General features: G+C 32.8%; 2 protein-coding genes, 1 long non-coding RNA gene and 1 pseudogene across 4 annotated transcripts; 1 reads left to right on the top strand and 3 right to left on the bottom strand.

Annotated features, from left to right (window-relative positions):
• Positions 1-457: 457 nt before the first annotated feature.
• Positions 458-8332, bottom strand: LOC118049604 (uncharacterized). Of its 2 annotated transcripts, XM_073410468.1 has the most exons (17): positions 7847-8332; positions 7471-7776; positions 7291-7380; positions 6318-6794; positions 6038-6145; positions 5604-5734; positions 5380-5509; positions 4954-5286; positions 4683-4834; positions 4311-4581; positions 4014-4193; positions 3773-3931; positions 3440-3514; positions 3177-3360; positions 2438-2589; positions 1473-1688; positions 458-1177 (listed from the first exon to the last, which is right to left on the bottom strand). In XM_073410468.1, exons 1-17 carry the CDS (start codon positions 8246-8248, stop codon positions 527-529), a joined length of 4017 nt encoding a protein of 1338 aa, XP_073266569.1. In that variant the 5' UTR covers positions 8249-8332; the 3' UTR covers positions 458-526. The 2 variants fall into 2 exon arrangements, with proteins under 2 accessions (XP_073266569.1, XP_034915531.1); XM_035059640.2 differs by having other exon boundaries at positions 4311-4834; positions 4932-5286.
• A 3540-nt stretch (positions 8333-11872) lies between these two features.
• On the top strand, positions 11873-12662 carry LOC118049603 (uncharacterized). Its single transcript, XR_004687724.2, has 3 exons — positions 11873-12240; positions 12441-12512; positions 12619-12662. It is a non-coding gene; the product is annotated as an uncharacterized lncRNA (long non-coding RNA).
• A 372-nt stretch (positions 12663-13034) lies between these two features.
• Positions 13035-15407, bottom strand: LOC140955766 (uncharacterized; annotated as a pseudogene).
• Positions 15408-19079: 3672 nt separating this feature from the next.
• Positions 19080-22637, bottom strand: LOC118049602 (transcription factor MYB58). Its single transcript, XM_035059638.2, has 3 exons — positions 22269-22637; positions 20287-20416; positions 19080-20175 (listed from the first exon to the last, which is right to left on the bottom strand). Exons 1-3 carry the CDS (start codon positions 22405-22407, stop codon positions 19338-19340), a joined length of 1107 nt encoding a protein of 368 aa, XP_034915529.1. The 5' UTR covers positions 22408-22637; the 3' UTR covers positions 19080-19337.
• Positions 22638-27164: the final 4527 nt, after the last annotated feature.

Here is a 27164-nt window from a genome sequence, read left to right as displayed (position 1 = left end):
ATCTAATTCATTGTTAATAAAAATCAATAATATTTTTATCAAATCAAATGTTTTGATATACGGAGTTTGTGTTTTTATATATTGTTATCATGGATAGCTTGTAAACAATTATTTTTTCACGACAATGATAATTTGAGACCTTAATACACACCTTATCTTCTGTTCAACCACATTTTACACAAAACCAGTATTTTTAGCATTTGTATTCCATGCATATCAATTTTTATATGGATTTTTTTAGTTATAAATTTCAGCATTTGTCATTATAATATTTTTTTAAAAAAAATCCTTTAAAATTCATATATATTTTAGCATTATTCCAAAATATTTATACTCTCTAGCCAGCACACAACCAGTTTTAGAGAACACGGAAAACTTTGATAAATAGTACAGTAGACCATTGATCATGCAGGCACAATTCTGATACCAGCCCAATTTAAAGAGTAGTGGAATTGGATACCGTAATCACTCACGATGAAATGATATATAATGCAGAATTGTTAAATAAAAAAAAGTGTAAGCACATCTATATGTACAATTGGTTAGTAAAAATCTGGGAACGTAGTTTTTTGAACACAGTTTCTACAGAAGGGTAGTCAATATCAAATCCAAAGCTTTGTCCGCCATACTGTACATAAAGATACCCTTTAGGGGATAAAGGTGGAGGCAAAATCTTAGAGATCTGAGGTAAACCTGAGATGGGTGGAGAAGGCAAGTCTTTCTTCTTCAAAGTATAGTATACATCGGCTAGTAGAAGCCATATAAGGTCAGAGTCGATGGATGCAAGTCCGCGTAGTGCATTAATGGACGCATCATGAAGCCCTTTAACACCACTAAAAGCTATTCCCACGACAAGGCCACTAACCTTCTTGAGGACTATTTGCAATGCTGATGTGCTCCTTTTATTCTCGGACAAATGAGCAATCATGTTGAGCACTGCAACCTGGACCTTCAAGTTTGAAATTTCAGACATCGAGTCCCCTGAGGAAGTAGGAGCGCTTCTGTAAGGAAGTTGAAGTGGAGTTCTGTCTTCTTTTGAAAACGGTTTCTTCTGTAATGGAGATGTTGAAAGAAGTTTCCAGAAGTGTGGTCCATCAGTGTGGAAGCGCCGCGAAAAGAAATCTCCTCCACAGATTAATACTACACTGGATATCACACTTAAACATCTCCTGACAGCCTGTCCAATTAAAGGAGTTAGAATCCAAGATAATAGTACCAAATGATCTTTAATATGAAATTCTTTTGTTTCTTTACTCTTTTCAACTTCAGCAATACAGGATGTGAAAACAGTTGGGCTAAGAATGAAGCTTGCTGTGAGTTAAGAATTTAAAACCATGAACAAGAGATGACCAATTTTTTTGTAGAAAACAAAAATGTCCCAGGAATAGATTAACAAAGCAACAATGTTTCAATACAATCACTAAAGGTATACCACATAAGGCAACTTCCAACAGGAAAAGATGAATACGCACCACTGGGTTTTTATTACGAACACAAGCAACCAAGAATGGCCATATTTTATTCATTGCTGGGAGCAACCTGTTCTCATCAGTCCCTTCCTCAGCCGCATCCAAAGAATCTTGAAGCTGATATAATGAATATGATCGAATCACTTCCTCAATTGCTTCTTTAGTTTCTTTCTCATGCCTATATGCTTCTTCTACTTTGGCCAGTGTCACAATGCCATCCTAAGAATGCAATTTGTAGTGAGAATATATTAAGAAAAATCTCTCGAGAATTTGTTTGATGCATAGCATTAGCATAAAGAAAACAGTCCATTCACAGATTTAAAGTAATCTGAAAGGTTCTAGTTTGTTCAATTAACTTTTTAAGATAAAATAGAAAAATAATTATAAGAACCGAGAGATAGGGCATCACCACTATATTAATAGCACCTTGCCGACCTTCTATCCAAGGAATTTGCAATTAGAATATTTAGGTTTCAGAAGCACCAGCACTGGAGAGATGACCATAATTTCTTGCAGCAATGACACTAAGGCACAATTTGGAATTGTGTTCCAAACAGTATTTAATGAAAAATTGAATTTTTTTTTGTGCTTAAAATAATTTTTTTAATGTTTTCAGATCGTTTTGATATGATGATATAAAAAATAATTTTTTAAAAATAAAAAATTGTTATTTTTGTGTATTTCCAAGCGAAAAACACTTTTAAAAACAACCGCTGCTACATTTTCAAACACCCCTTGACATGACTACTACAATTAAAAACCCCAGTACTCCCAACAGCATCCAAAAAAATTAGGTATCACATCTACCACCAATAGACCCAAGTTTGAGCTTCATAAATGTATGATGTAAGAGATAAACAAATGTTAAGTTGCGCAAAGCATCTTAAGTCTCACATCTATATTTCAACAAGCTTATTTGATATCACACACCTGATGAAATTTCAAAAATTAATATGCACAATAGGTACCTCAACTATATTCAGGGCCACCAAGCATTCCTCTTGCTTCATTGAAGCTAGTAGTGGGATCGCAGCTGTTAAGCATGAACCAGCAATTGATCCAACAGTTCGTCTGTATCTTTTGGAATCATTCAACTTGAAAAGCAAATTCTCCCATTGCTCTGCAATCAATATCATTACTAAAAGCTTTCTCAACAAACACACACACACACTTTAAATGAAAGAACTAAATTCTTCTGTCTTCAGGACAGGTATCAAAATCAGATCAACTAAGATACATAAACAGACATAAATTTAGTAGGAGGGATACAGTTCAATGGTTCACAAGAAGAAGTGGATGATTCAATAAGGAGTCATAAAGTGTCCCTTGGTTATTCAATCTGTTACATAGTTTAGGTGAATATTCTGCATCGCACTGCAACTAAAAGACACAGGGTATGAATGTGCAAACTGCCAAAAGCAACATTATTTCCATATCAAGCACAAAGGAAAAAATTCCCATCTCCTTGATATCTAGAAATAACAAGAAAAACAATGGGAGCAAGCACAAGTGCACAACCATGGGCATCATCATTTTGAAATGGTGCACAATTAATTTCATGGCATCCTTTTTATCCAAAAGTTTGTAAATGATAACATGGAAACAACAAAACTGTACACCTAAATCAAAAGGACCAGATCATGAAACCATAGATCCAATTTCAAACTGAACACGCAGAATGCAAGACATAATTGCTGAAGTAATCACCTGATTCCATGTCAGACATATCAATATCATTGTCATAATATGATGTTGAGTTTTCATGGGATTCCAGTTTTTTTCCTTTTCCCATATCAGATACTTTGGACTTGACATGCATAAGATAAGATTCTGCATTAGTGGGCAGTGAAGAAGCCTCATGTTTAGACGCCTTACCAATTTCTGCTACAGCCTACAGGAAACAAAATTGTTGACAATAAGAAAAATATCATATAAAATAAATTACTGGGTACACTGACATAAAATACAACCTTCAAAAAGGGAATAGTTAAAACTGGGTGTTGATGTCTACCAAGAATCTCAAGTTCCTGAGAAACAGAGCGCATCTGCACAATTTTGCAACATTTGTCTTAAGCATCATATATCAGCAGCAAATCAATTTAAATGCAATTTATTGACTAATAAAATGCCAAGTGGGTTAAAGCAAAATTAACAACACAAGAAAAGGAATGTGTATGCACATGAGTAAGGGCAAGGAGCATAAATTTCATAATTAGTGAAATGCAAGAAAAAATAACAATTTATCAGAAAATCGACCAAGCCAACTCAAAACTGTTCTCAAAATTCAGGGTAAATTGCCGCACCGGTTCCTCCAGCAGAGGCAGTATCTTATGAGCTACTCCAATGTAAGAAAGCAATGAAGCCAGCACGTTTGGCACACGCGGGTTAAGATCCAAATGACGCAGTTGTCGACATATTGAATCTATTATGTAGTCTGCATTTGCCAAGACTAATTGCCCAACCTACAAGAAAAAATAGCAATATAAAAACAGTCACAGAAGCACGAATCCGGTGGCAGATAAAATGTTGGCTATGCAAGCTCACCGTTGGATGGCCCGATGCACAGGAAAGGACATGTAAAACAGCATCAGAAGCTTGTCTAACTTGGATGTTTGAACATATTAGACTCTCAAGCAACAAATAAAGGGATGAATGAAGAAATCCACTGGAAGCAAAATCTTTCCCAAGGCACATGGAAAAGATGCCTATCCCATCAATAATAACCTGATTGAGAAAACAAAAGGTTAGAATAGAAGCTCAGTAATATGTCATCCAGGAAATTGATGAACTAATGCAGGATTCATAAAATCATATGCACTTTCTGATAGAAAGACAAAGTACCTGTTGCAGCATGGCAGTATCGTGGAAGAAGTGCAAGGTAATTTCTTCAACTTCACCATCAGACTGTATGAGAGAAGATTTTTGATCTATTGGAAGGTTCCACACTTCAGAAGATAGATATTCGTGTGCAATTCTACCAACACAATCATTCAAATGACTCCTAGCAACTCTTTCCTGTGAAACCTTCCAAATAGATCGAGTACACTCAAGATGTTCAACTGTATTGGGCTGAGCATCAGCACCTTTTGCATCAGGTGCTTGAACTCCTTCCCTGTTTAACTCAGACTTATGAAACAATCTTATAAGATTATCAACTGCTTGGTCAGAGAGACCAAAAATCATCTCATTCAGAATACACACTGCAGTGCTTGCCTGGCGCAGCAATTGGCCTGAACCTGTCCTGTTATACCAAGATTGCCAGCTTTCTTTAGTAAACTCCTTATCACGGATCTCAGAAACCAGTTTACGAAGGTGACCCAGTGGTATATCACTGACAACTGACATATGCCCTTCACTTTTAGAGTCTAGCAACACAAAAAGAAAAACATGCATGGTGTTAAGTATAGAGAACATGAGACCCAAGTCTAATAAAGAAACTGAAATTACAAGAGTTGAGATGACCTGTCATTAAAGATAAACCTACAAGTCTAAGAATTCCTGCTAGAGTCTGATATAATTTCTGACTACCAAACCAAGGGGGCATGCGTGGAAGCTCAGAATTGTCCTGCAGAGAGAGCGAAGGGTTTTGTATTGCTTTTCCATGGATATCTCTGGAGTTTGGGTAATCAGATGGAACAACATCCACAATGGGTTGGTAATCAGAGGAAAATCGAGAACCAGATTTCAACTCGGCAATAGAGTGAAGATATCCAATTGAAGATGGCCTTGCTAACGTAAGCTTGTCAAGAGCACCTATAAATACTGAATTCTGACTCAAACTGAGAGCAAAAATATCCAAAAATCTTGCAGCCGTTACCTATGCATATAAGAAGGGATAGCTGGAAATTATAACCTTCCTTGTACAACGAATGAAAAATAAAAAAGGGGAACTCATATGTCAGGCACCTACCGGAGACTGAAGGTGATCCATCAAAAACTTGGGACCAGAATAGTAGATAACTACAAGTAATTGCTGGGCATGCGAGAGCGCATGTGATTCATCATTGCCGAAAACTACTTTTGGAAGCTTCTCGACAAGCCTTAAGAGGAAAAGAAATTCATAATAAGAAATTATTTTGAAGAAGAAATCCTGTATGCCCCCACATCCAGTCTACTCTCACATAAAGGACTAACCTGCTAAAAAGCTTAGCAACATCAGATTGTACATTAAGTTTGCTGCTTGATGAGAGTAAATATTCAAGAAACTCCTGAGCAGGTGCAGAAATGTCTCCACATTCATCAACGACCAAGACAAATAGACACTCCTGCATGATTACTCATCAGAACATGCATGAAGCCAAAATTTACAGGAAGTTAAAAGTTATTAGATGCCTTATCCAGTCTAATTAAAAACAACGTCCTAAACAAACATAATGTTTGTTCTAACAGCTTCCATTCTTACAGGATAACAATGACAAGGAATACAAATGATTCTAAGACTTTACAACGGACAACAAAATGCAACACCATCTGCACCCATGTGAATTGAATGTCTGGTACTACCAGCAAGTCAACTTCAAGTAAAAAATGACAGGTTACATGGAAATAGATTTCAATTCTTAGCTTACCAAAAACATTGATTTGCTTTGCTTCAGAGTGCAACTGCACTTTGATAACAGCCCCCGTATGACAGCCAGCAGTCCTTGTCTCACCTTTCTTGCTGGATGAAGACAAATCTAGAAACATGTAAACTATTAAGGCAATGAAATGAATCAACTGACAACATCAAAGGAGAGAGAGTGGGTAAATGCACTAACTCAAAAATGAGGTTTTGTAGAGCCCTGATTCCTCTACCAAAATCTTAACAGGAACTAAAAGCTGAACAAAAAGGGAATTTCAAAAACATACATGTGGAAAGGTTGCACTCAAAAGTCTATCCACATGTGCTGAAGTTTGCTCAACCCAGTCTCTTGTGCGATCCACATGCAAAGCTCCTTTTTCATTGCCAGGCTTAGCACTTTGAAATTCAGATGCAGGAGTAACTGATTTTACTGCTTCAGCAACTGAATTTTCAGCTGCAACTTTACTCTGATTTTGAGTGCTAACGGGTAACTGGCGAAGTTCATCCAGAATTGAGTGGATAGAAGATCCTTTCTTATTTGAATTAAAGCCAGAACCAGCACATAAAGATCTATCAAGACTGGATACATTAGCATCATCCTCAAGGACTATCATCAGATACTCAGCCAGGGCTCTAATTGCCTGATCAATAGCCTCCACACTTCCAGCTGCCCCACTTATCATCGTTTTTGACATATGCAAAACTTTTGCAAATTGACTAACAACACCAGGTAAGAAGAAAGCCAATGCATCTGCAGTACCAATCTACAAAAGATAATTTACCACTTAAATTAGCTAATTGTTGTTGTGAGAACTTGTTTGCAGGATAAAGCTGAAGGTAGGATTCAGTTAACCCAAAAGCTAATCTAAATTACTATAATCCTTCCTGCTAGAAGAAACTTCTGGTCTTATCATTTCCAACAAAAAATCAAAGTGAGTAACTAATAAGAAAGATACACTAATGGATAGGAACGCTGCCACACAGCAAAGCATCTTCTATTAAGACTCAACACCTTAAGAAACATCTCCCAAGCTAACAGTCAATAATTACAAAATACAAGAAATTAATGCAGCATAGTTACATCACAAACAAAAATCCAACAAGTTGCCCCAAAAATAACTAAATTCAATCACCCCAAGCACTCCCTGCAAAAGAACTAAACAGAGCACTTACATAACAAAAATATATGCAAATGCACTACTGCAAGTTATGAGCTTTAACATTACAATTTTACATACTACCACGATGAGATGAAATTACCTTAGCAACAAGCGCACGCACAGTCAAAAATGCTTCAACCCGAATCTTCGCACTCCCTCTATGTCCTCTAGCAACCTCATTCTCTGCAGCCTTTTATAATAATAATAAAATAAAAGGACCATTTTTCAGCACAAACTCAAATATGAACAACAAGGACAATTCCCAAAAATCACAACTTACTTTGAGAAGAAGTGAAAACCAATGCCCAACAGCAGCAGAAGCACTCTGCGACCTCAAAAACGAAACCAAACACTCTCCTTCCCCTCCTAAATAATCACGAGCTGAATTCACATCCCGATTGTCTCGGGCCTCTACAAGCGCAGGCAAACCATTAATTTCTTCACATGAACAGCCTTCAACTCCACACGAACTTAATCCCTCAATTAATGCCCTAAAACACTTAATCACTCCTTCTCTAAACTCCTCCGAAGCCTCATTTTCCGTTAACATGGCCGCATACGTCAACTTCTTCATCAACACTACCATCTAAAAACAAATATCTTTAATTAATTTAAACAATTTCAAGCAGGAAATTTCGAATTTTTGTTTGAAATACCTGATCAATGGAAACTAAATAACACTTGTTCAACAACTCCTCTAAGCACTGAACAACTCCTTCGGCTACTCTGTCGCTTATTTTATGAGGCTTAGGATTTTGTTTTCGAGAATCAACGGCGGCGTCGAGGAGGAGGAGGAGAGGGAATAGAGCGTAGTCGAAGAAAGGTTGGAGAGAAGGAGGAGGAGAGTCGTGGAGGAACTGGACAAGTGAGGGAATTGAAGATGAAAAAGAAGTAGGATTAGGGTTTTGGAGGAGTTGAAGAAGGTCTAAACAGTAAGGTTTTAGTTGCGAAAACACAACACCGCTGCTGATAATATTTTGTTCTTCTTCTTCTTCTTCGTTGACGTCGTCGTTTTGGTGGTTGAAATTGGTGGTGATCAGGTGATTAAAAGCGTCCATTTTCAGAGAGAGAGAGGGAGAGAAGTAGGCGCTTGTTCGAGAGAGTGAGAGCAGAAGAGGAGGAGGAGGAGGAGGAGCTGTGGAATGGTTTCTTGCTTTTTAAAATTTTTTTATTTAAAAAATATATTAAAATGATATTTTTTTTATTTTTTTAAGATTATTTTTAATATTAACATACTAAAATAATTTAAAATTTTAAAGAAATATTAATTTTAAAAAAACAAATAAAATTTTTAATATTTTTTTAAAATATAAAAACAAATAAAATATTATGTGATTGATGGTTGTTGTTAAAGTAGAAATATTATATTACATTACATTACAATTAAAATTAAAAAACTAAAAGACCTTTGGCATTTTTATTGTTAATCTAGATACAAATTACTGAAGATTAACAAAATGCATTCTAGCTTTTCTTTTCTTTTCTTTTTCCTTTTTCCTTGTATCTTGGAAACGTGATTAAATGCCCACCAAGTTTTTCCTCTTTTTTCTTCTTTTTTCTTTTTCCTCCAACAACAACTAGAACATTTGTTTTCTTTCTCTTTTTTTTGTTTCTTTCCTCTCTTTCCTTGTCTTTCCTCGTCTTTCCTCTTTAAACAGCAACACAATGCAACCTCTATCTTGTCTACATTTTAGACTTTCACTCTGTCTCTCTCTCTTTCCTTGTCTTTCCTCGTCTTTCCTCTTTAAACAGCAACACAATGCAACCTCTATCTTGTCTACATTTTAGACTTTCACTCTGTCTCTCTCTCTTCCCCAAACTAGAGCTTAGTTTCTCAGCTTAGGTTTTGGGTTTAATTTTGAGTTATAACCATCTTTTTTTTAATTGCTTTTATTTTTTAGCTTAAATTTATTAGTTTAGTTTATTGTTATGAAATTAAAATTGATGTTGATGTTGTTATTTTGATTTTTCTTTTCTTTTATGTTGGTGTTTGCGTGTTATTTCAATGATAACTTTTATTAGCTGTCAAGAAAATATATGAGATAATATTATTTCCTTTTTGTTTAAACTACTTTTGCTTGTTTTGGTAATTATCGAGAAAATGTAAATGATTTTTTTTAATTTCTATTTTAATTTTAATTTATTATCATTTATTTTTGCTACCTTTCTTTGAACATGATTTACTCATTACAATTGCTTCATCAGTTAGGTTTGTATTCAATGTCTTCCTATTTTGGGTTTCTTGTTTTGGGTGATTTTTCACTTTCACAAACTCATCATCTCCCCTCTTTTTTGTTTGTATTTGTTGTTTAGTGTTGTCTAGTTTAAAATGGTTTTTTATCCAAATCATCCAACTTGATTTTTTAACCACCTCTCCCGTGGTCAGATTTTAAGCAAGAAAATGGTGCATCATTGGCCATAATAGATGACGTTTTATTTGCTTTCTTTTTCCAAAAAAATATGAACAGACAACACGTCATCCATCCATTCTAACCAAAAAAAAAAAAAAAATGAGGGCCAGATGTTAGGTCTAGCCTTACAAACCTATATATATTCTTCTTTTTATGACTAGGTACAATAGCCCATCCTAGCCCAAATATAGTCTCCTTTTGCATTTATTTTTTCCTTCAATTTTATTTAATTTTTATAAAAAATAAATCAATTAAAATATTTTTGAGATATTGTTTTATTAAATATTGTTCAATTTTAACTTCTTTTTTTAATAATAATATAGCAATCTCTTATAATATTATTAAGCGTTGCTTTTTTATAACCCTTAATGATATTTTTTATTTTCTTAAGATTTTATTCAATCATTTTTTCTTGTACAAGCCTTTTTTTATCATATAATTAAATAAGAGATAAATTAAAAAATATTTTTTTATCAAAGTTATTAGACCTACCCGATTTCATAACCTGAGTCGCAGGTTTGACAAATTAATCTCCTTTACCTAGATCGTTCCAATCAGCATTATCTCAATATCTAAGAAACAAAAAGTTAAAACAACATCGACTTGAATTTCTTTTTTAATTCAAACCAAATTTTACATAGATTGCCTTTTGGTCTACAAGTTTGAATAGTTTATTCAAGTCACCTCTAACCCAATTTATTTTAAAATCAGGCATAACGAGAACTCGACACGACAAGTTTTCAGTTTTAATTTAAATTTATTAAAATAGATTAGCTTAAAATATAATTTGAATATAATTTTTATTTTACATTCCTCAATTTTAACTTTATTTTTTTAATAATATTATAATAATTGTTTTTATAATATTTGCAAGTGCTTTTATTAAAACCCTTCATGATTTTTTATGTTAATTTTATTTAGTCATTTTCCTACACATGTTTATTTGTATTGTTATATAATTAAGTAAAAAAAATTAGATTCCAAAAAACCAATGTATTAAATCCAATCAGATCCATGACCCGACTAACGAGTTTGTTAGGTTAACTTAGGTTAATCTAACTGAATTTTAACTATGTCAATCGGGTTGTATTTATACTTATAATGTCGATTTGATCATATCATGTCAACTCCAATCCATTTTAATTTAAAACTTAAGCAATATCTGGCTTGATAACACAACCAAAATGTTCACCACATCAACACAAAAGTTGTGTATTATTCTTATATTTCTAATGCATTTATATAAAAAAATATCAAATTATTATTATTTTAAACTTTTTATATGATTATGATGAGGTGTTGTCAAATAAAATATTTTGATAAAAGATGGACAAAAAGGAAACATGTTAATAAAGAAGAGGAGTTTTAATTAGAGAGATGTCTTTTATCTTTATTTTAAATCGTCCTATCTTTTTTAAAATATTTTTTTATTTTTATTAAAATAAAAAATATTGATACATGCAAATTAAAATCAATTAAAAAATAATGGTATTTAATTAAATAAAAAAATAAATAGCTTATTATGACATGAGATCAGATCTCAGCTTTCTAATTTACTTTTTGGTTATTGTTTAACAACTCTTTGTAATATTTATTAATGTATATAATTATCAATTTATTTTATTAAACACACTTGTTAAATTTTAAGTTCACAATTAAATTGTTTTGTTGAAAAAAAAATATTAACAATACTTTTATATTTATTCCCCATTAAAAATTAATATTTGACTCGACTTGTAGTAAGATGAGAGTAAGTTGGCTAGTTACCCAAAAAAAAAAACTTTTAAGGGTGTTTTACTGTAGTTTATTTTATTGTGGTACCTCTCATAGCTCATTATGGATTTCAATAACACCTGTTATTTTTGTCATCAAATAATTTTTAATGTGCAATTGCATCCTTTCATGTGTTATTTTTTTTTTTTGTGTTTTATTAGTTGATGATCACTTATGTTTTCAGTATATAGAGAGCTAAAAGTTTTTATTAGATTTTTAAACTTCATTAGAGGTTGATTTAATGATATATAATTTTATTTTATAGTTAAAAGACACAATTAAAAGAATAGGGACAAAACAAAAAATCAAAAGAAAACCGTGTGACCAATCTCTAATTCGCATGAAAAAAGAAAAAAACAATTAAGCTCTAAATTGAATTTAAAAGAGTTGTGAAAAAAAAACGGAATATCAAATTGAGAATTTTCAAAAAATTCATTATTGAAACTCATAATGGCAATAAAACCGCTCGCTATTTTAGTTTATACTGTAGTAATAGGCACGCAGGTAAAGATGAGGTCTCACATTCTCGAACGGGAAGTCCATTCTGAAATTGGGCTTTGGGTTAGATAGAGGAGGGCGAAGGGCTATTTGGGTTTTTCTGGGCAGTGGTTTCTTCTGTTCTGGTCGCCATTGATTGAGTTGAGTGGTGTGGCTAAGTTTGTATGGATGTGGGAGTGGATTCTGGTTTCATGTCTGTGAGAACATAAGTAGGGAGGCTGCTTCTCTGAGAATCCAAAGAGATTTACGCATGTATCTTGCTAAGAAAGCATATAAAGATTTGTGTTATTCTACTATTTCGATTGAAACAGGCATGAGTGGGATAGCTACGCTTCAGAAGGCATACGAGAGTGGCAATTATGATCCAGGTAAGATATTCTTGAGAAATCATGAAAATTACAAAAATCCCAATTGAAGCCCTATTTGAGGAACTTGCAATCCATGTATGCTGCTTCTCTTTTTATCATTTTTGTTCACAATACTAGTTCACTTGGACCTTTTTTGTACTGTTTGGAGTATTTTGATTGTGCTTTTTGATGTGGTTTTTTTTTATATCAAAAAATTGCAGAGACTTTGAAGGGAACACGTTGATCGGTCAAATCCTAGGAGAGATTGGCAATTGGGCTTCTTTATACCATCTGTAATATTCTTTCGTCTTCTGTATGTTTGATAAAATTTGATTTTTTACTGGTTTTTGAGTTTTTACTATACTGTTGCTGATATGTGGTTTGCAATGTGGAATCTAGGGATCTTTCTGATAACTTGCTTTGCGGAGACATTCCCTTTTCTCCAGGGGCGGAGCTAGGATTATTTGATAGGGGGGCCAAAATAATATAAAAATATATAATTTTTTTAATTTATTATACATGAATTATATAAAAAAAAAACTACATGATTTAGTTTTATTCAAAAAAGTAACTACAAATATATAACAATCTTTGTATAAGATAAGAAGGTTTAAAACAATACCAAATTGAGTCAAAGCTATGAAGTTAATTTCACCTTCATAATGTATTCATCACTTTAATTTTGTTGGTCTTTGTACCTATCAAATATAAACATACAAAAATATATAAGAAACATTAGCTAAAGCGATACATTATTTATGTTTGATAAAACTTTAAAATAAAGTAAAAAATAATAAAGAATGATTCTTACATATTTATTTTAATTGTGCTCGTCGTTCTTTCATAGAGTAGAAATCATCAATTATCATATCACTTGTGAATCTTTCAGCAATTTCTTTTTCTATATAGACAATCAAATAATTTGCAAGAAAATCATCCTCCATCCGATTGCGAAGTCTTGTTTTAACAATCTTCATCGCTGAAAAAGCTCGTTCAGTAGTTGCTGTCGAAACAGGAAGAGTCAAAATAAGTCGAATCAACCTGTCAACGAGTGGATAAATTGTTGATTTTTCTGTTTCAACCAATCCTTGACATAATTCAGCAATCGATGACATATTCTTTAACTTTGGATGATTGGGTACATCAAGCTCATAATGCTGCAACTGAAATCTCAAATGAGTTTTTTCTTGGTCAGAAAAGTCTTCAGGATAGAACTTGTCAACAAGTAAGCATATATCTTCAACACTGAATAATTTATAATTATTTTTAGGATCTAAAGCTGTGCTCAACTTAAGAAGCTCGATCGCCTGCTCATTGAATCTATTATTTAGCTCTTTCAACTGTTGATCAACAATAGCTGTAAATATATCAACTCGATAGTGATGCTCAACTGTTATTGATTCTGTTTTACGGCGAGATCGTCCCACACTAGAAAAACAAGCATCCATATCAGGAACTTCAATGTCTTGATGCTTACAAAATGATGTCACTTCTTCTAAAAGAGTTTCCCAGCCATCATCTCTTAACTTCTGAATTAAAGTCTTTGTGGTAGTCACCAAATGCATAGCATTTAAAATGTCTTGAGATTTCTGTTGCAAAGCTTGGCAAAGCACATCAGTAATTCCCATAACATTTTTCATTATATGCAAGATGAATGCAAAATCAAATGACATTAGCAACTTAAATGAAAAGGCCGCATCACCACGTTGAGAATAAGTAGATCCATCTAAAGAGATGTTTTCAAGAACCAAGCAAGTTGCCCCATACATTTTTATCAAACTGCAAATTGATTTGAAGTGCGAACTCCATCTGCTATCTCCAGGTCGTTGCAAACCACCTACTTGATTAACTCCTTTACTCGTTTCAATCTCACCAATATCAACTAAATGTTCAATTGTAGCTGCTTGAAAAGCCCGTAATTCATCATTACGCTTGCAAGAAGCACTAACAATGTTAATAATAAAAATCAAGTTCTGAAAGAAAGTGTGAACATCGGATATTTCTCTAGCTGCAACAATAAGAGCCAATTGTAATTGATGAGCTAAGCAATGTACATAATATGCATAAGGGCAATCATTAATGAATAAAGCTTGCAATCCATTCCACTCTCCACGCATATTACTAGCACCATCATACCCTTGGCCCCTAATATTTTGAACATCAAGATTGTGATGAGATAAAACAAAGGAAATCTCTTTCTTAAGAGTTGAAGCAGTTGTATCTTTGACATGAACTATATCCAAAAATCGTTCTCGTATAAATCCACTTCTATCAACAAACCTTATAACAAGGGCCATTTGCTCTCTTTTGGATTCATCTCGAGCTTCATCAACAATTAAACAAAATCTTGCATCACCAATCTCATGACGAATTGAAGACTGAACATTTCTAGCAAAGACATGCAAAATTTCTTTTTGAATTTGATGCGAGGTGTATTTAGCATTTTGTGGAGCATTATCCAAAACAAGAGCACCTACTTGTTCATTGTATGATGCTAAAAGTTCCAACATTTCAAGAAAATTACCTCGGTTTTTTTATTCTGGACGTTCATCATATCCTCTAAAAGCACATGCTTGAAATGTGAGCCAACGAACAATATCTATTGAAGCTTTAATACGCAATCGATTATTTAGAATTTCTTGAGTAGTTTGCCTCTGAACTACCTTCTCAATATGACATGACTGATTTTTTAAATTTTCCAAACACCTGGTAGCAAATCTATGAGCTGAATTTGGACTTTTTCCCATATGAGTTAAAAAAGCACATCGTTCCCCATCATTAACTTTCTTCCAACAATTGAATCCTTTAACAGTAAATGTGTCTGATCCTGGCTTTCCAGATGACTTACTTGAAAATAGATAGCAAGGGAAACAAAATGCAGTATTTTTCTCTGAATATTCAAGCCATGGATAACTTTTGAACCAATGAGATTGAAATCGACGAGGATGTTTCTTACCAGTTAGCGGATATTCAGACATCAAAGGTTGATATGGCCCCAAATTAATGTATGCCCTTCTAATTTCATCTTGTTGATTAACCGGGTATTCCCAAATTTGAGGACGATTGCTTGGATCTCTAATCAGATGAGTAGTGTCAATTCTAGATGGAGGCTGCTCATTAATCAATGCAGGTTCTTCATAAACTGAAGCACATTGGGGTTGTTCAACTATAACTTCAACATTACACATTGGAGTTGATTCACTAGGTTGTGAGTTATCAATATTTTTCCTTTTTTTCTCAAAAAAAGAATCAATTCTTCTTATTTTGTTCATGGTTCAACCTACAATCAAAACATCATAAATTTTTATTGTTTCCTATTTAAAAAATAAATACAAATAACGATGTGTTGTTGCAATAAATCAGAACCAAAACTAAATTTTACATGTAAATAACACTAACATATAAAAGTAAAATTAACATATTAAAAAAAAAATTGATATATAAAAGCATATCTAACATTAAAAATGGGATTACTGGTTCCTAAATAAGAAAACTTACACTGAATCAAAGTTGGGTAGACGCTCTTCAAAGAACTCAATTTGGCTAAAGATCGTGTCTAATTGTATATTGGACCTGGTGATAATAAAGTACATGTAAGAAAAAATTGATAATTTTGGTGGCTCTGTTAAAAACAAAATATAAAAAAATCCAAGCATAATCGAAACAAACAAACCCATGAAATATATCCAATTAATTAGAAAAAAACAATATTCACTATAACAAGAAATTAAAAACGGTAAAACTAGTAGATTTGAAAAAAAAAAATAGCAGAATTATATATATATATATATATTCTTAACAAACATAAAAAAAAAAAAAAAAAATTACCTTGATGAAGAATTAATTGGCAGCAGCTTTGCTTTAACTTTTGTGCTTTATATTATTAGGTTAGGGATGCAGTCTATTAGAGTATTAGGGATCCAGTCTTGCAACAGAGAAGAAAAAGGAAGACACGGTAAAGGAAAACAATAAAATTAAAAAGCTGAGGTGGCCTTTTTATATAGAGATACGGAGATACAATATTAATATCAAATATAACTAATAAAATAATAATTTAATATTAAAAGTTTATTATTTATTATATTAAAAAAAAAAAAAAGTTTTGCAGGGGCCCGGGCCCCTGCTGGCCTCCCCTTAGTTTCCGCCACTGCTTTTCTCTATCTAAGTTGAAGCAACTTGATGCCTTGTGAGTGACTGTTTTTTTAGTTTCATTCACTGTGCTTCAGTTGGGATTTTTGTGATTTTTATGGCTGCTCGCGATGAGTTACGAATGTGTTTCTTGTTTTTCCACTGGATTATGGCGTGGTCTGGGCAACATCTGAGGATGGAAGCCTTATGTTCTTCTCTTTTTTTCCATCAGATCTTGAGCTATTATGAAAAGAGCATTGCATGGTTTTCCATCAGATCTTGGGCTGTTATGAAAATTCCAGACAGAGATTTGTGTACATGGAATGTTTGATAAAATGTATGAGAGAGACAACATTTCTTGGACTGCAATGATTTCTTAAAGAGACAACTCCTAATGAGGCTTTGGAGTTTTTTAGAATGATGACGATACGTGAGAATTCCGATCGTTCCAATGGGTGTATTTGTTGACGAGGTGACGTTGTCATTTAAAAAAAAATTTAATTTTTTTAGATTTTTTTAAATTATTTAGATATATTGATTTTTAAACATATTTTTTAAATATTTTTTTATTATATTTTAAAATTATAAATATTTTAAAAAACAATAGTCCAAAAGATAAAAGATAATCCAAAGGAATGAAGATTCCTTTATATTTGAGGAATTATGGACAATAATTTTTATATTTGAGGCGTTACATATTTTAGTTATTAAAATGAATATAATAGTAAATCTGTAAATATTAAGATATTTTTGATTTTGTTTTTGATGGGGTTAGTTACTTTATATATAAATTATAAAATATATTTTAAAAAATAATTGTTATCAGATTTTCACTACCTGAAAGAGAATCTAAAGGAAAGAATAAGTTTAAGTTTTAGGGTATCATGGATGAAATTATTTATAATTATGAATTATGGATGATGATTTTTATGTTTGAGGCTTTGAAGGTTTTTAGTTATTAAAATGAATATAATAATAAATTTATAAATACTTTGAATTTTTAATTTTTTTTTAGGTCCGAGGTTGGTTACTTGACATATAATATAAATGATAGAATATAAAGTATAATTTTTCAGAAAAGAAAGAAAGAAAGAAAGAAATACTTGGGTGAATTACATGGGTTATCTTACCAATATTATTCATGTAATCTCCGAGCCTCAATATTGGACCACCAAATGATTTGAATGTTGGTACAATGTAAGTGGGAACCAACCCTAAGACATCTTTGTTTGGAAGTGATTGATTTAAAGACCCACAAACGCTCTCTTTCCATTCGATATGATACTATATTCCTTTGCAGAAATTCCAAGGCTTGCGTTGCGGTGCGTTGCGTTCTCAAACAAGGCCGGCAGGCAGATTCCTGCTTAGAAAACAAGAGTTGGTTCAAACTTGATTTCCGATCCCTAGCGGTGATGCTATTCTGTCATTTGCTGCTCCTCTTTTGCTTTTTAATTAACCTTTCACCTTAAACTCTGCAGCTCTCTCCCTCCCCCAAGCTCAAATGAGACCACAGGCTCGCTCTAGGTTGGTGGTTTGGTGCACCAATATATGTGGGCTGATCTACTTGTTTTGACTTGTTGTTTTGCCAGAGAAGTCCATGAAGAGTTCAGAGCTCTGCATATTCTTCCAAGCTGTGGGAACACAAGAAAATCTTGTCTTAACATGTAGAAAAGATTACCAACCCACAAAGAAACATTTGATAGCGATCACTTAATTATATAGACAATTGATGATGGGAAATTTGATCTCTCATGAAAATCTTGCTACCTTTTCCTAATTCCTTTTGTGTTGATAAAAAAAAACCAGGGAGGAGCACGGGCATGAGGCTAGCATTGATCTAAGAAGTGTCATATGCCTCCTCCATGGTGACGCCACAGAAATGTAATGGCAGTATGTTTTAGCAGAACAGTGTTTGTTAGTTCTCTGTCCTTTTTATCTGACTTTTTTCTTCCTACAGTTTTCTGTCCTTCTCAACACTAATTTTTGTTAACAAGGAGACTTATCTCAGTCATTTGGAGGTTAACGTTCTGATTCCAAGAGGTTTATATTTTCTTGTGATGTTGATGTCGACGCCTCCCGCCGTGTTACGCTAGTATTGACCTTGACAATCGATCTCTCATCAACTTTGTTAATATTGAATCAAAACTATCAATATTTCTTGCAATTTAGTTCTATGTTTCAGTAACTAATTTGAGATTTCCTCCAGAGCGTTCATGTCTGCCGGGGCGGCACACGAGCTAGTTACTGTACGCTCCTTCATATTCCACAGCAGACACAAAGCACAGACTTTCTTGAGCTGATATTTTCTTGTTGATGAGGCTGCTTGCTTGGCGACTTGTGTCATTTCCAATTTGATTCTGTTTTTGTCAGTAAAATCTACTTCGAGGTCAAACATGGGACTTGCTGTTGGTGGATCCATGTCTTATCCTCCCCACCATTTTTCAAGGCGTGGGGACACACAGCCATCTAATGTCTCACGAATTCTTAATAGTGGGTGAGTAAGAGATTTTACCAACCCACTGAGATGTTTAAACAAAATAATTCAATTAATATACATGGCACTTCCATAAACTCTGAAGAATGTCTCCATCATTGATCTATCAAATATCACCTAATTTATGGCCCTGTTTGGTAAACTGGTTCTTAAGATTTCTCTGGGCCTTTCCCAGAAGAAAAAAATAAAAGCATTTTTTTTTATCATAGCATAAAAATAGTACAATGCAAAACGAAAAGGAAGAAGAAGCATTTTTAACGATACCCAGTACAGTACTTTTTACAGTCATAATTATAAAAAGTCACAGGTAGCAACAATTCTGGCGATGCCAAAGCTACAAGCCTTCGATGACTATATGTGATCAGTAATACCAAAAACTTGTGTATTGAAAGAGAAGTCACATACTTGTAATCTCTACAAACTACTGCTGCTGTTTTGAAAGACCTAAATTAACCTACTTATAGGTTCACATGACAGTTTTTTTCCCCTTTTGTTTTCATAAAGAAGGCCACAAATGGAAATTTCCAACTGTCCCTGGATGGACTTCCGCTGGCTTGAGTGGTATGCCATGTTGAAAATTCTCAGGGACTATTGTACTCTCCGCAGCATTCTTCGATAAATTGTGGTTTTCATCTTTGGTTGCATCGAGACCAAGCTCATTCTCCAAGTAACGGAGCCACTTGTTATTTTCAACTTCTGCAATATTATTATATGCATCTCCAAATCTTGAGCTCTGGCCAGCTTCAACATTTTGCAGCTGAATTCCACTGGACTGGAAGGAACTTAAGCTGTCCAACATGTCCCAGAAATCGTAATCCGACTCGAATGGGATTTCGGCCACCATTTCTTCTGGTTTGTTTACCTCCTCTAGTGAGTTGCGAACACTATAACGTCCTCTAAAGTTAAAAAACGAACCCGTTTTTTCACCATCTGGCTCGGAAACATCAGCTTGACTAGAGTTGGTGATGCTGGAATTGTTACTAGAAAAGGAGGAAGTTGATAATTCGTTTGGTTTCATGGCTGGTTTAAACTGATTATTAGACACTCCCCTTGGTGACGAGTCCTCTTCGTTCTCTAGGATGCGAGGCTTCTTCGTTGAGAACCCTTGATATTTTTGTTCATCAAGTTCCATTTCCAAAGCTCTTTTTCCACTTGACATGATCGTGCTAGATGAAGAGGAGGTCGAGGAAGTTGAGGAGGATCCCTTTGACTCATCTCCTTCAGAATGTTCACCATCGTCTTTGCATGCCAGTTTTTTCTTTAAGTGAGTGTTCCACACATTCTTAATCTCATTGTCTGTTCTTCCAGGCAAATGAGATGCAATCTTTGACCACCTGCAAGATTATAATTAATTTGTTATTACAAATACAATACTAATTATATAAGATATTAAAGGTAAAACGCCCGTCAAGATTTATTTAGTGTTATGTGGAGAAGTAGTTTACTTGTTTCCCAAAGTTTGATGTAGCTTAATTATGGCGTCTTCTTCCTCTTCGCTGAAGTTACCACGCTTAACGTCAGGTCTCAGGTAATTAATCCATCTCAATCGACAACTTTTTCCGCACCGCAACAACCCTACAAAACGGCAAGATTTTTTTTTAACTTTTTTTTATATAAAAAAATGAAGTATAGAATTATTCAATGCTATAAATTCTTGGCTTCACAACGACATCATCGATTTCCCTTGTTCCCCCACCTTGAGGTTGAAATCTTCCCTCCCTTCTAGTCCTCTACTTTTTTCTACGTGTTTACATGAAATAGTAAAAGCAAACAAAGTCCAAGCTGCGTGTTAGATTGGCCATTTAGGCTCTACCTTTAGCTACTTATTCAACTTTTGCAACTCTTTCAACGAGGTGAGCATTTGTTTCCGATTTCCTTTAGGCTGAATTGGATTAATTAACAAGATTAGCTTATTATATATTTTTTTTCTTAAACAAGATTATCTTGGAAATCTTGGCAACCTATAGCATATTGATGTGACCATCAATTGCTGCCTGGCCTTGAATCTAAATTGGGAATATCCCAACTAGGCAAGATATGAAATATAAAGTGTAATAATGAGACTACAATAGATATTTTGCTAACGCAGACACCACCATTGCTACAAAAACAAATAAATCTCACTGCAAACAACTGAGTCTGGTTTTAGGCATATATATATAGAGGTAAAAGTAGCGGAAAATTATAACTGATAAATATTTGTTTCTATACATAATTTCATTATGGATTTATTCCCCTCCAATCGAAATATATATCCGTGCCAAATCTTCCATGTTTTACTAAAATCTCTACACAAAAGTGCCTTGGAAAACATGGTTCGATCGAGGCTTTTCTTAAACATTTTCTTCAAGTTCTTCTTAGAAATTTCTCAAAACATCTAGAGGTGATTTTCTGAATCTAGAATGATATTAAAGATATTGGTATCGAGGTTGTAATGTTGGTGATCTTCTTCCATATAACCCAATCCATAGGAGTTGGCAATGAATGGCAGATTATATAAATGGTAGAAGGATTCATAGTATAAAATAATAATCTCTCTATATATATTGTAGGCTGGAAATGAAAATGATGGTATGTATAGTATGCATACTAAATGATTTCCCTTGATCATTTGATTTCAAAAAGCGTTTCAAAGTTGCCTTCCTAGTATTGTTTGATTACTACATTAATATAGCCATTAGTCAACAAACAATAAAACGGCAAATGCCCCTCGTTTCATGCCTAGTGCGAGTGGACATACATGCATCTACCTAAAAAGAAGAGGAAAAAATCGAAGAGAATAGTAATAATAATAATAAAAAAAAGAAAGAGTTAAGACAAGACAAAACTATTGCTTTAACTGTTGGATTGAAGTCAATAATCCTAGAACTCAACTGGTATCCACCTCGCCCTTTTCTAAATAAATAAAAAAAACTCCAAGCTCTTTTTATTTATATATATATAAAAGAAAGAAAGAAAAATCACTGGATTGAATTAAGTCGATGAAAAAAAAAAGGTAACATAATTAATTTCAGTAAAAAAAAAAAAAAAAAAAAACCGAGGGCTAACAAGTGTTTGTGGATCAAAATAGGTGATGAAAAAGATTTGAATTCTGGATTTAGAGAAGCAATCAGTGTAAAGAAACTCTGATGCCGTTGATAAAAACAATCAGTGCAAGCTAGGAAATGTTTCTCTTTCAACTCTCAAGGCAAGGAACAGCCAAATACTTGTTCTTGGAGAGCCCTTCCCTCTCCCCCTGCTAATTATGAATAATGAAAAGGGAATGTTGTTGAATGCATGAGAAATCAATTTGTTTGCTCAGCAAAAGGGAATGATCATGTAAGATGAACAATGAGAACGATACTTAAGAATGCATGATGAATATTTTCCATGATCAAGAAGAGAGAGAGAGAGAGAGAGAGAGAGAGAGAGAGAGGAGATTTCTGACCAGCTTGTTTAGGAAGAGCCCTCCAGTTTTCATGACCATGTTTCTGAATAAAAGCTATAAGCCTCAAGTCCTCAGCAGGACTCCATGGTCCTCTCTTCACTTGACTCTTATCACAACATGGTGCTCTCCCTTTTCCCATGATCTCTCTCTCTCTCTCTCTCTCCCCCTCAAGTTTGGTAGCTATTTGAAGAAGAATCGATGGATTGTTGGAGACTCTTTGCCATCACCTCCTCTCTCTTTATATAGCGGAATAATGTTATACCTTGGGGACATGAACATGTAGAGATGACCTAGAGCCCGCAGGGTGATGACGCCATGAAATAGGATGTTATTTGGGGCAATAAATAAAAGGATATCCAAAAAGATCACTAGATATCTATAATTCAAACATTTAGTTACTACGCGTTGTCCTGTATTAATGCAGACTATCCCACTCCAGTAACCTCACTCCTCTATACTTCTCATCATTTTTGGAATAGAATTTATTCCCAGTGAGAACATAATTCAATGTGGGAGGCCCCATGGTTGACCAAGTGGGTAAATAATCCTAGCCATCCATATGTATTATCCACAGATAAGAGTTTTCTCATCTATATATCATGTACACCACCCATATCTGTGGATTCCTTCTCCTAATACCGCTTTTCTTTCCATGTCGGGCCATTTGATTTTTGGTTTTTTAACATCATATGTAGTGTCTTCCATGGAATCATCTTTGGTAGGTTTTGTCACAGGATTTCTTGCCAATTCAAGGTGATTTAATTATAGAATATACCTAGCAGGTAGTAATCCTATATCTGTCACCTTTTTTCTGTTTTTTTTTATTCCATAGACTTGCTCTATGATTAATGAGGTGGAAACGAGGGATTTGATTTTTTTTCTTCTGAGAAATGGTATTTAGTCTCGAATTTTTCATCAAATCGATCCATTCATCATGTTCATAGAACCCAGGAAAAAGAAAAGAAAGGATAGCTAAGCATTAAAAAAAAAAAAAAACATATATACGTACGTGTGTGTGTGTGTGTGTGAGTTTTGATGGGAATCTTTTCTAAACAATGGAAAGTGAATACCGAATACCATACTTCACTTGAATTCTCTATTATGAAAAAGCACTCTTCCGGCATGATAGTGTAATTGAAATTAATTATTTTTAAAAGTATTTTTTATTTAAAAATATATTAATATAATTATTTTTATTTTGTAAAATTTATTTTTAATATTAAAAAAATTAAAATAATTCATAATACATAAAAAAATAATTAAAAATAAAAAATGTTAAAATTTCATGAAAAAACCAATTCAACCGCAGTCCAGACAGCATCCTCAGCTACAAAAATACAGACCATGAAATTTGGTCTCCAAGTTGCAAAATATGGCTGACCAAGTTGCAAAATATGGCTCTACAAGCGTGATTTAATATAGACCATAAAATTTGCTCCATCATTTCTCTAGAAAAAACTTCATTTTAAGTTTTCTTTCTATATATATTAGAACTTTTGTCTCACACTAGCTAGGGAGATTTGTCTCCACGCGACCAACGAGAGTGAAGAATAATGTTATAAATTAAAATTTATAAATATTTTAAATATTATAATTATAGGGACATTATTGTTTTTCAAAATATTATTACAATCTTTTATATATATAACTAGAAAATTATAGTAATATTGAATAGAAAAAAAATAAAATAAAAACTATTCTCTTCAAATAGAAAAAATACAACAATATAGAATAGAAAGATAAAAAAAAAATAAAAAAAAATAAACTAAAAACAATATTTATTTTCTTATAAAACCTCCTACATCAGTTTTAGCAGGTGTGAAGAAACTCATTCTCGAGTTCAAACCTCATTTAAAAAACTTTTCTCCACTATAAATATATTATGGATACGTAACATATTTATATTGATTATCTTTTTTTAAGTTTTTTAATACAATACTTTTCTTGTGGACCGCCTCATCGTGAATTTCATTATTAAGATTGTCAATAACAATAATTGACATAGATAAAAATAACATAATAGCTTTTAGGTGTATTTCTCTCTCTCTTGAGGAGGAATATTCTCGGCTCCTTTTACATAAATTCATCCTATTCTACAACCCTTTTCAGACATGTTTATTAATACCCACACAACATCTAACTACGTACCATGAATTAATGGTTAAGCTTTAATACACATTATTTAAGACTTTTAACCAAAACCACCATGAATCTTGAAATCTAATACTAATTGACATAGACATGAATGAAAAATAACGGTGTTTATTACAAGTCAAAACTTTTAAAGATTTAAAATACTATAATTGTGGATGACTCTCAAATATTGAATTTTTTTTATTTGTCAAAAAGTTATTACAATATTTTATAAAGAGAAAACTAGAAAACTCTAGTAATAATAGAAAAAAATAGAAAAAAGAATAACAAAACAAAATAAAAAAATAAAATTAATTTTTAAAAAATATTCAATGCGCGCGCGCGCAGAGTTTTAATGCATATGAGCTAAACAGATTTAGCTAATGATTCTAAGCTAGAGGGTACATGCTCTAAGAAGAAAAATATTGTTTTGTGCCCAAGTTCCTCTTCATTTTCTAACTTGATTTCAGAATTATATATATTGCATTGGTCAAGCCACACCCTTTATCACAATCAATCAGGAATTAAATTAGATATATACTTTTCTTTTTGTTTCATTCTTTTTAATTAATTAACAGTCATGTGACCTTACTAAATTAAATTGTTTTGATGAGACGAAATTCATCTTTTCAATTTAATAAAATACATGTGATTCATATAAGACTGAACTATGTAATTAAAACTTTTTGTTTATAATAAAGTAAATAATTGCTAATTAATAAATTAATAATAAAATTCAAACTCTTTTTTTTTTGTAATAAAAGAATTAATAATTGGATTTTTTCGTCAAAAATATGAAACAAATCCATATATTAATTTAATGTTTCAATTGAGTTGTTGATTCCAATGGGAACTGCTTCTGATTTATAATTTGAGTATCAAATGAAATAACTTGATAAAAACTTCCGAATAAGTTAGAAAAGTAATTATCATCCACTTATAGGAAATTCTATTGGTTAGGAAAAAAAAAAAAAAAAAAGACTTTGCATGGTTCGCATTAGACTCACATGACATCCAGGCAGGCACTAGCCATCAAATCTTGTAAGAAAATTATAATTCATTTGAAGATTTTTTTCTCTACAATACAAGAAGTAAACGCCTTTTTATTATTCAATATTGTATTTATACATTTCTTTAGCAATTAATTTAATTAACAGCTCATGACATTATACATGACAGCTCCTTTCATTTATAGCATATCATATATAATATAATATTCTTGATTGAGAATATTGGCCCGTTACAAAGGTAATTCACCAATTTTTCTATATATATATATATATAAGCCCTTGAATAAATATCAAGAACATCCTAGATTTTTACTAGAAAAAACAACAATGATTCATAGGATTAAGGTTTTATTTCATAATAATCCAGTTAATTATTCCATTAATTACAAAACAGCAAGTGGAATGCTGTGAAGATTAGTCCTCTGAGATCGAGATCAAGAGCGAGTGGTATTAGGATTTAGGTCACCAGCTGGTCAGTAGTTTGGTGCCTTTTGAACATGACAAGAATATCGACACTTGCACTAATAAATTATGTGCCAAACCCCATGCGAACCTGCTTAAAGTCTAGCAAAACAAGTCTAACCATTTGAAATTTACAATAAAACATTATTATTTAAGCTAAGTCTTTTGTTAGGGAAACTAACATTAACAAGTCCTCTTACCATTTGGTACCTAATCTTGACATCTTAATTTCTCCTGGTAAGTAGCCTCACTAACCATTGAAGACTTTTCATGACTACCAAACTAGACAAGTCCAAGATCTCATCAGACTGAAAAATCGTGAATTATTATTATTATTATTATAACATATGCATGACGTGCTGCTTATATACATGTGTTTGGAGCCGAGTGCCATGCCCCTTGAGCTGATATTTGATCTATATGTTGGCGGAAAATACTGACTTTTTATTAATAGCAAACAATATTGGTCAATATGTCCCACGTCTAAACACGAGACATTTTATTTTCTAATACATGAAAGAAACATTTTTGTCCTCATTTTATTGCAAATTAAGTGTTTGCTAACCCATGCCTAAGCTAGACTTAATTTCAAATGAAATGACATCAGTCATTCCATGAAATGTCTTCTTGGTATTGGTAAAAAGGAAGACCATGTTCACTCTCAACGAAATCTTGAACAAAGGTTTCATATTAAGCATTATGTTACCAAGCTGGTTTTGTGTTTGCCATGTTTTAATTTATTATTATTGTTGTCTATGATGTTGGAAAAAATAACATCATGCTGCATGGGTAAAGTCTTGACGACTTTTATGGATAAACTAGCTATTTAATCTGCACTTCATCCTGGATTATAATTTTTTTTCCAAAATAAATTAGGTATATACAGATTGCTTTAATGTATTTTTTTACATTAAAAAAATTCAAAGTATAAATCAAAAAAACCTATGCAAGCATTTAATTAAACAAATCGATAACCATTTATGTAAATAAACAGAAAAAAAAATCATTAATAGTAACCAAAAAGAGAAATTGAAAAAAAATTAATTAGAGGACAAATAAAAATTTCCAGTTGGAGGGTTAAATTGAAGTGAAAAAATCAAAAGAATGAGGGTTAAACTGGAAAAAAAAAATTTAATTGAAGGATGAAATTGAAAAAAAAAAAACATCAACAAAAGGCCAAGGAAAAAAATTAAAATTTTAAAAAATAAGGATTGAAATGAAAAAATAAAACATTTGAGAAATTGTAATTGAAAGACTAAATTGAACAAAAAAAAACTTCTATAAAAGGAAG

This window comes from Populus alba, chromosome 7, assembly GCF_005239225.2.
Source record: "Populus alba chromosome 7, ASM523922v2, whole genome shotgun sequence".
Taxonomy (NCBI): Eukaryota; Viridiplantae; Streptophyta; class Magnoliopsida; order Malpighiales; family Salicaceae; genus Populus; species Populus alba.
The sequence above is the reverse complement of the archived record's forward strand: the minus strand, read 5'-3'. Positions and strand labels throughout refer to the sequence as shown.

Bases quoted from the DNA above. Each gene is read 5' to 3' on its own strand.
- LOC118049604 (XM_035059640.2), bottom strand. From the start codon at position 8,248: ATGGACGCTTTTAATCACCTGATCACCACCAATTTCAACCACCAAAAC. The intron at 7,381-7,470 runs GTAAGTTGTGAT...TTATTATAAAAG, and splicing joins GGTTTTCACTTCTTCTCAAA to GCTGCAGAGAATGAGGTTGC. The intron at 5,287-5,379 runs GTAGGTGCCTGA...TTATATGCATAG, and splicing joins TGGATCACCTTCAGTCTCCG to GTAACGGCTGCAAGATTTTT.
- LOC118049602 (XM_035059638.2), bottom strand. From the start codon at position 22,407: ATGGGAAAAGGGAGAGCACCATGTTGTGATAAGAGTCAAGTGAAGAGA. The intron at 20,417-22,268 runs GTCAGAAATCTC...GCCGTTTTGTAG, and splicing joins GGCTCTTCCTAAACAAGCTG to GGTTGTTGCGGTGCGGAAAA. The intron at 20,176-20,286 runs GTAAACTACTTC...ATAATCTTGCAG, and splicing joins CATCAAACTTTGGGAAACAA to GTGGTCAAAGATTGCATCTC.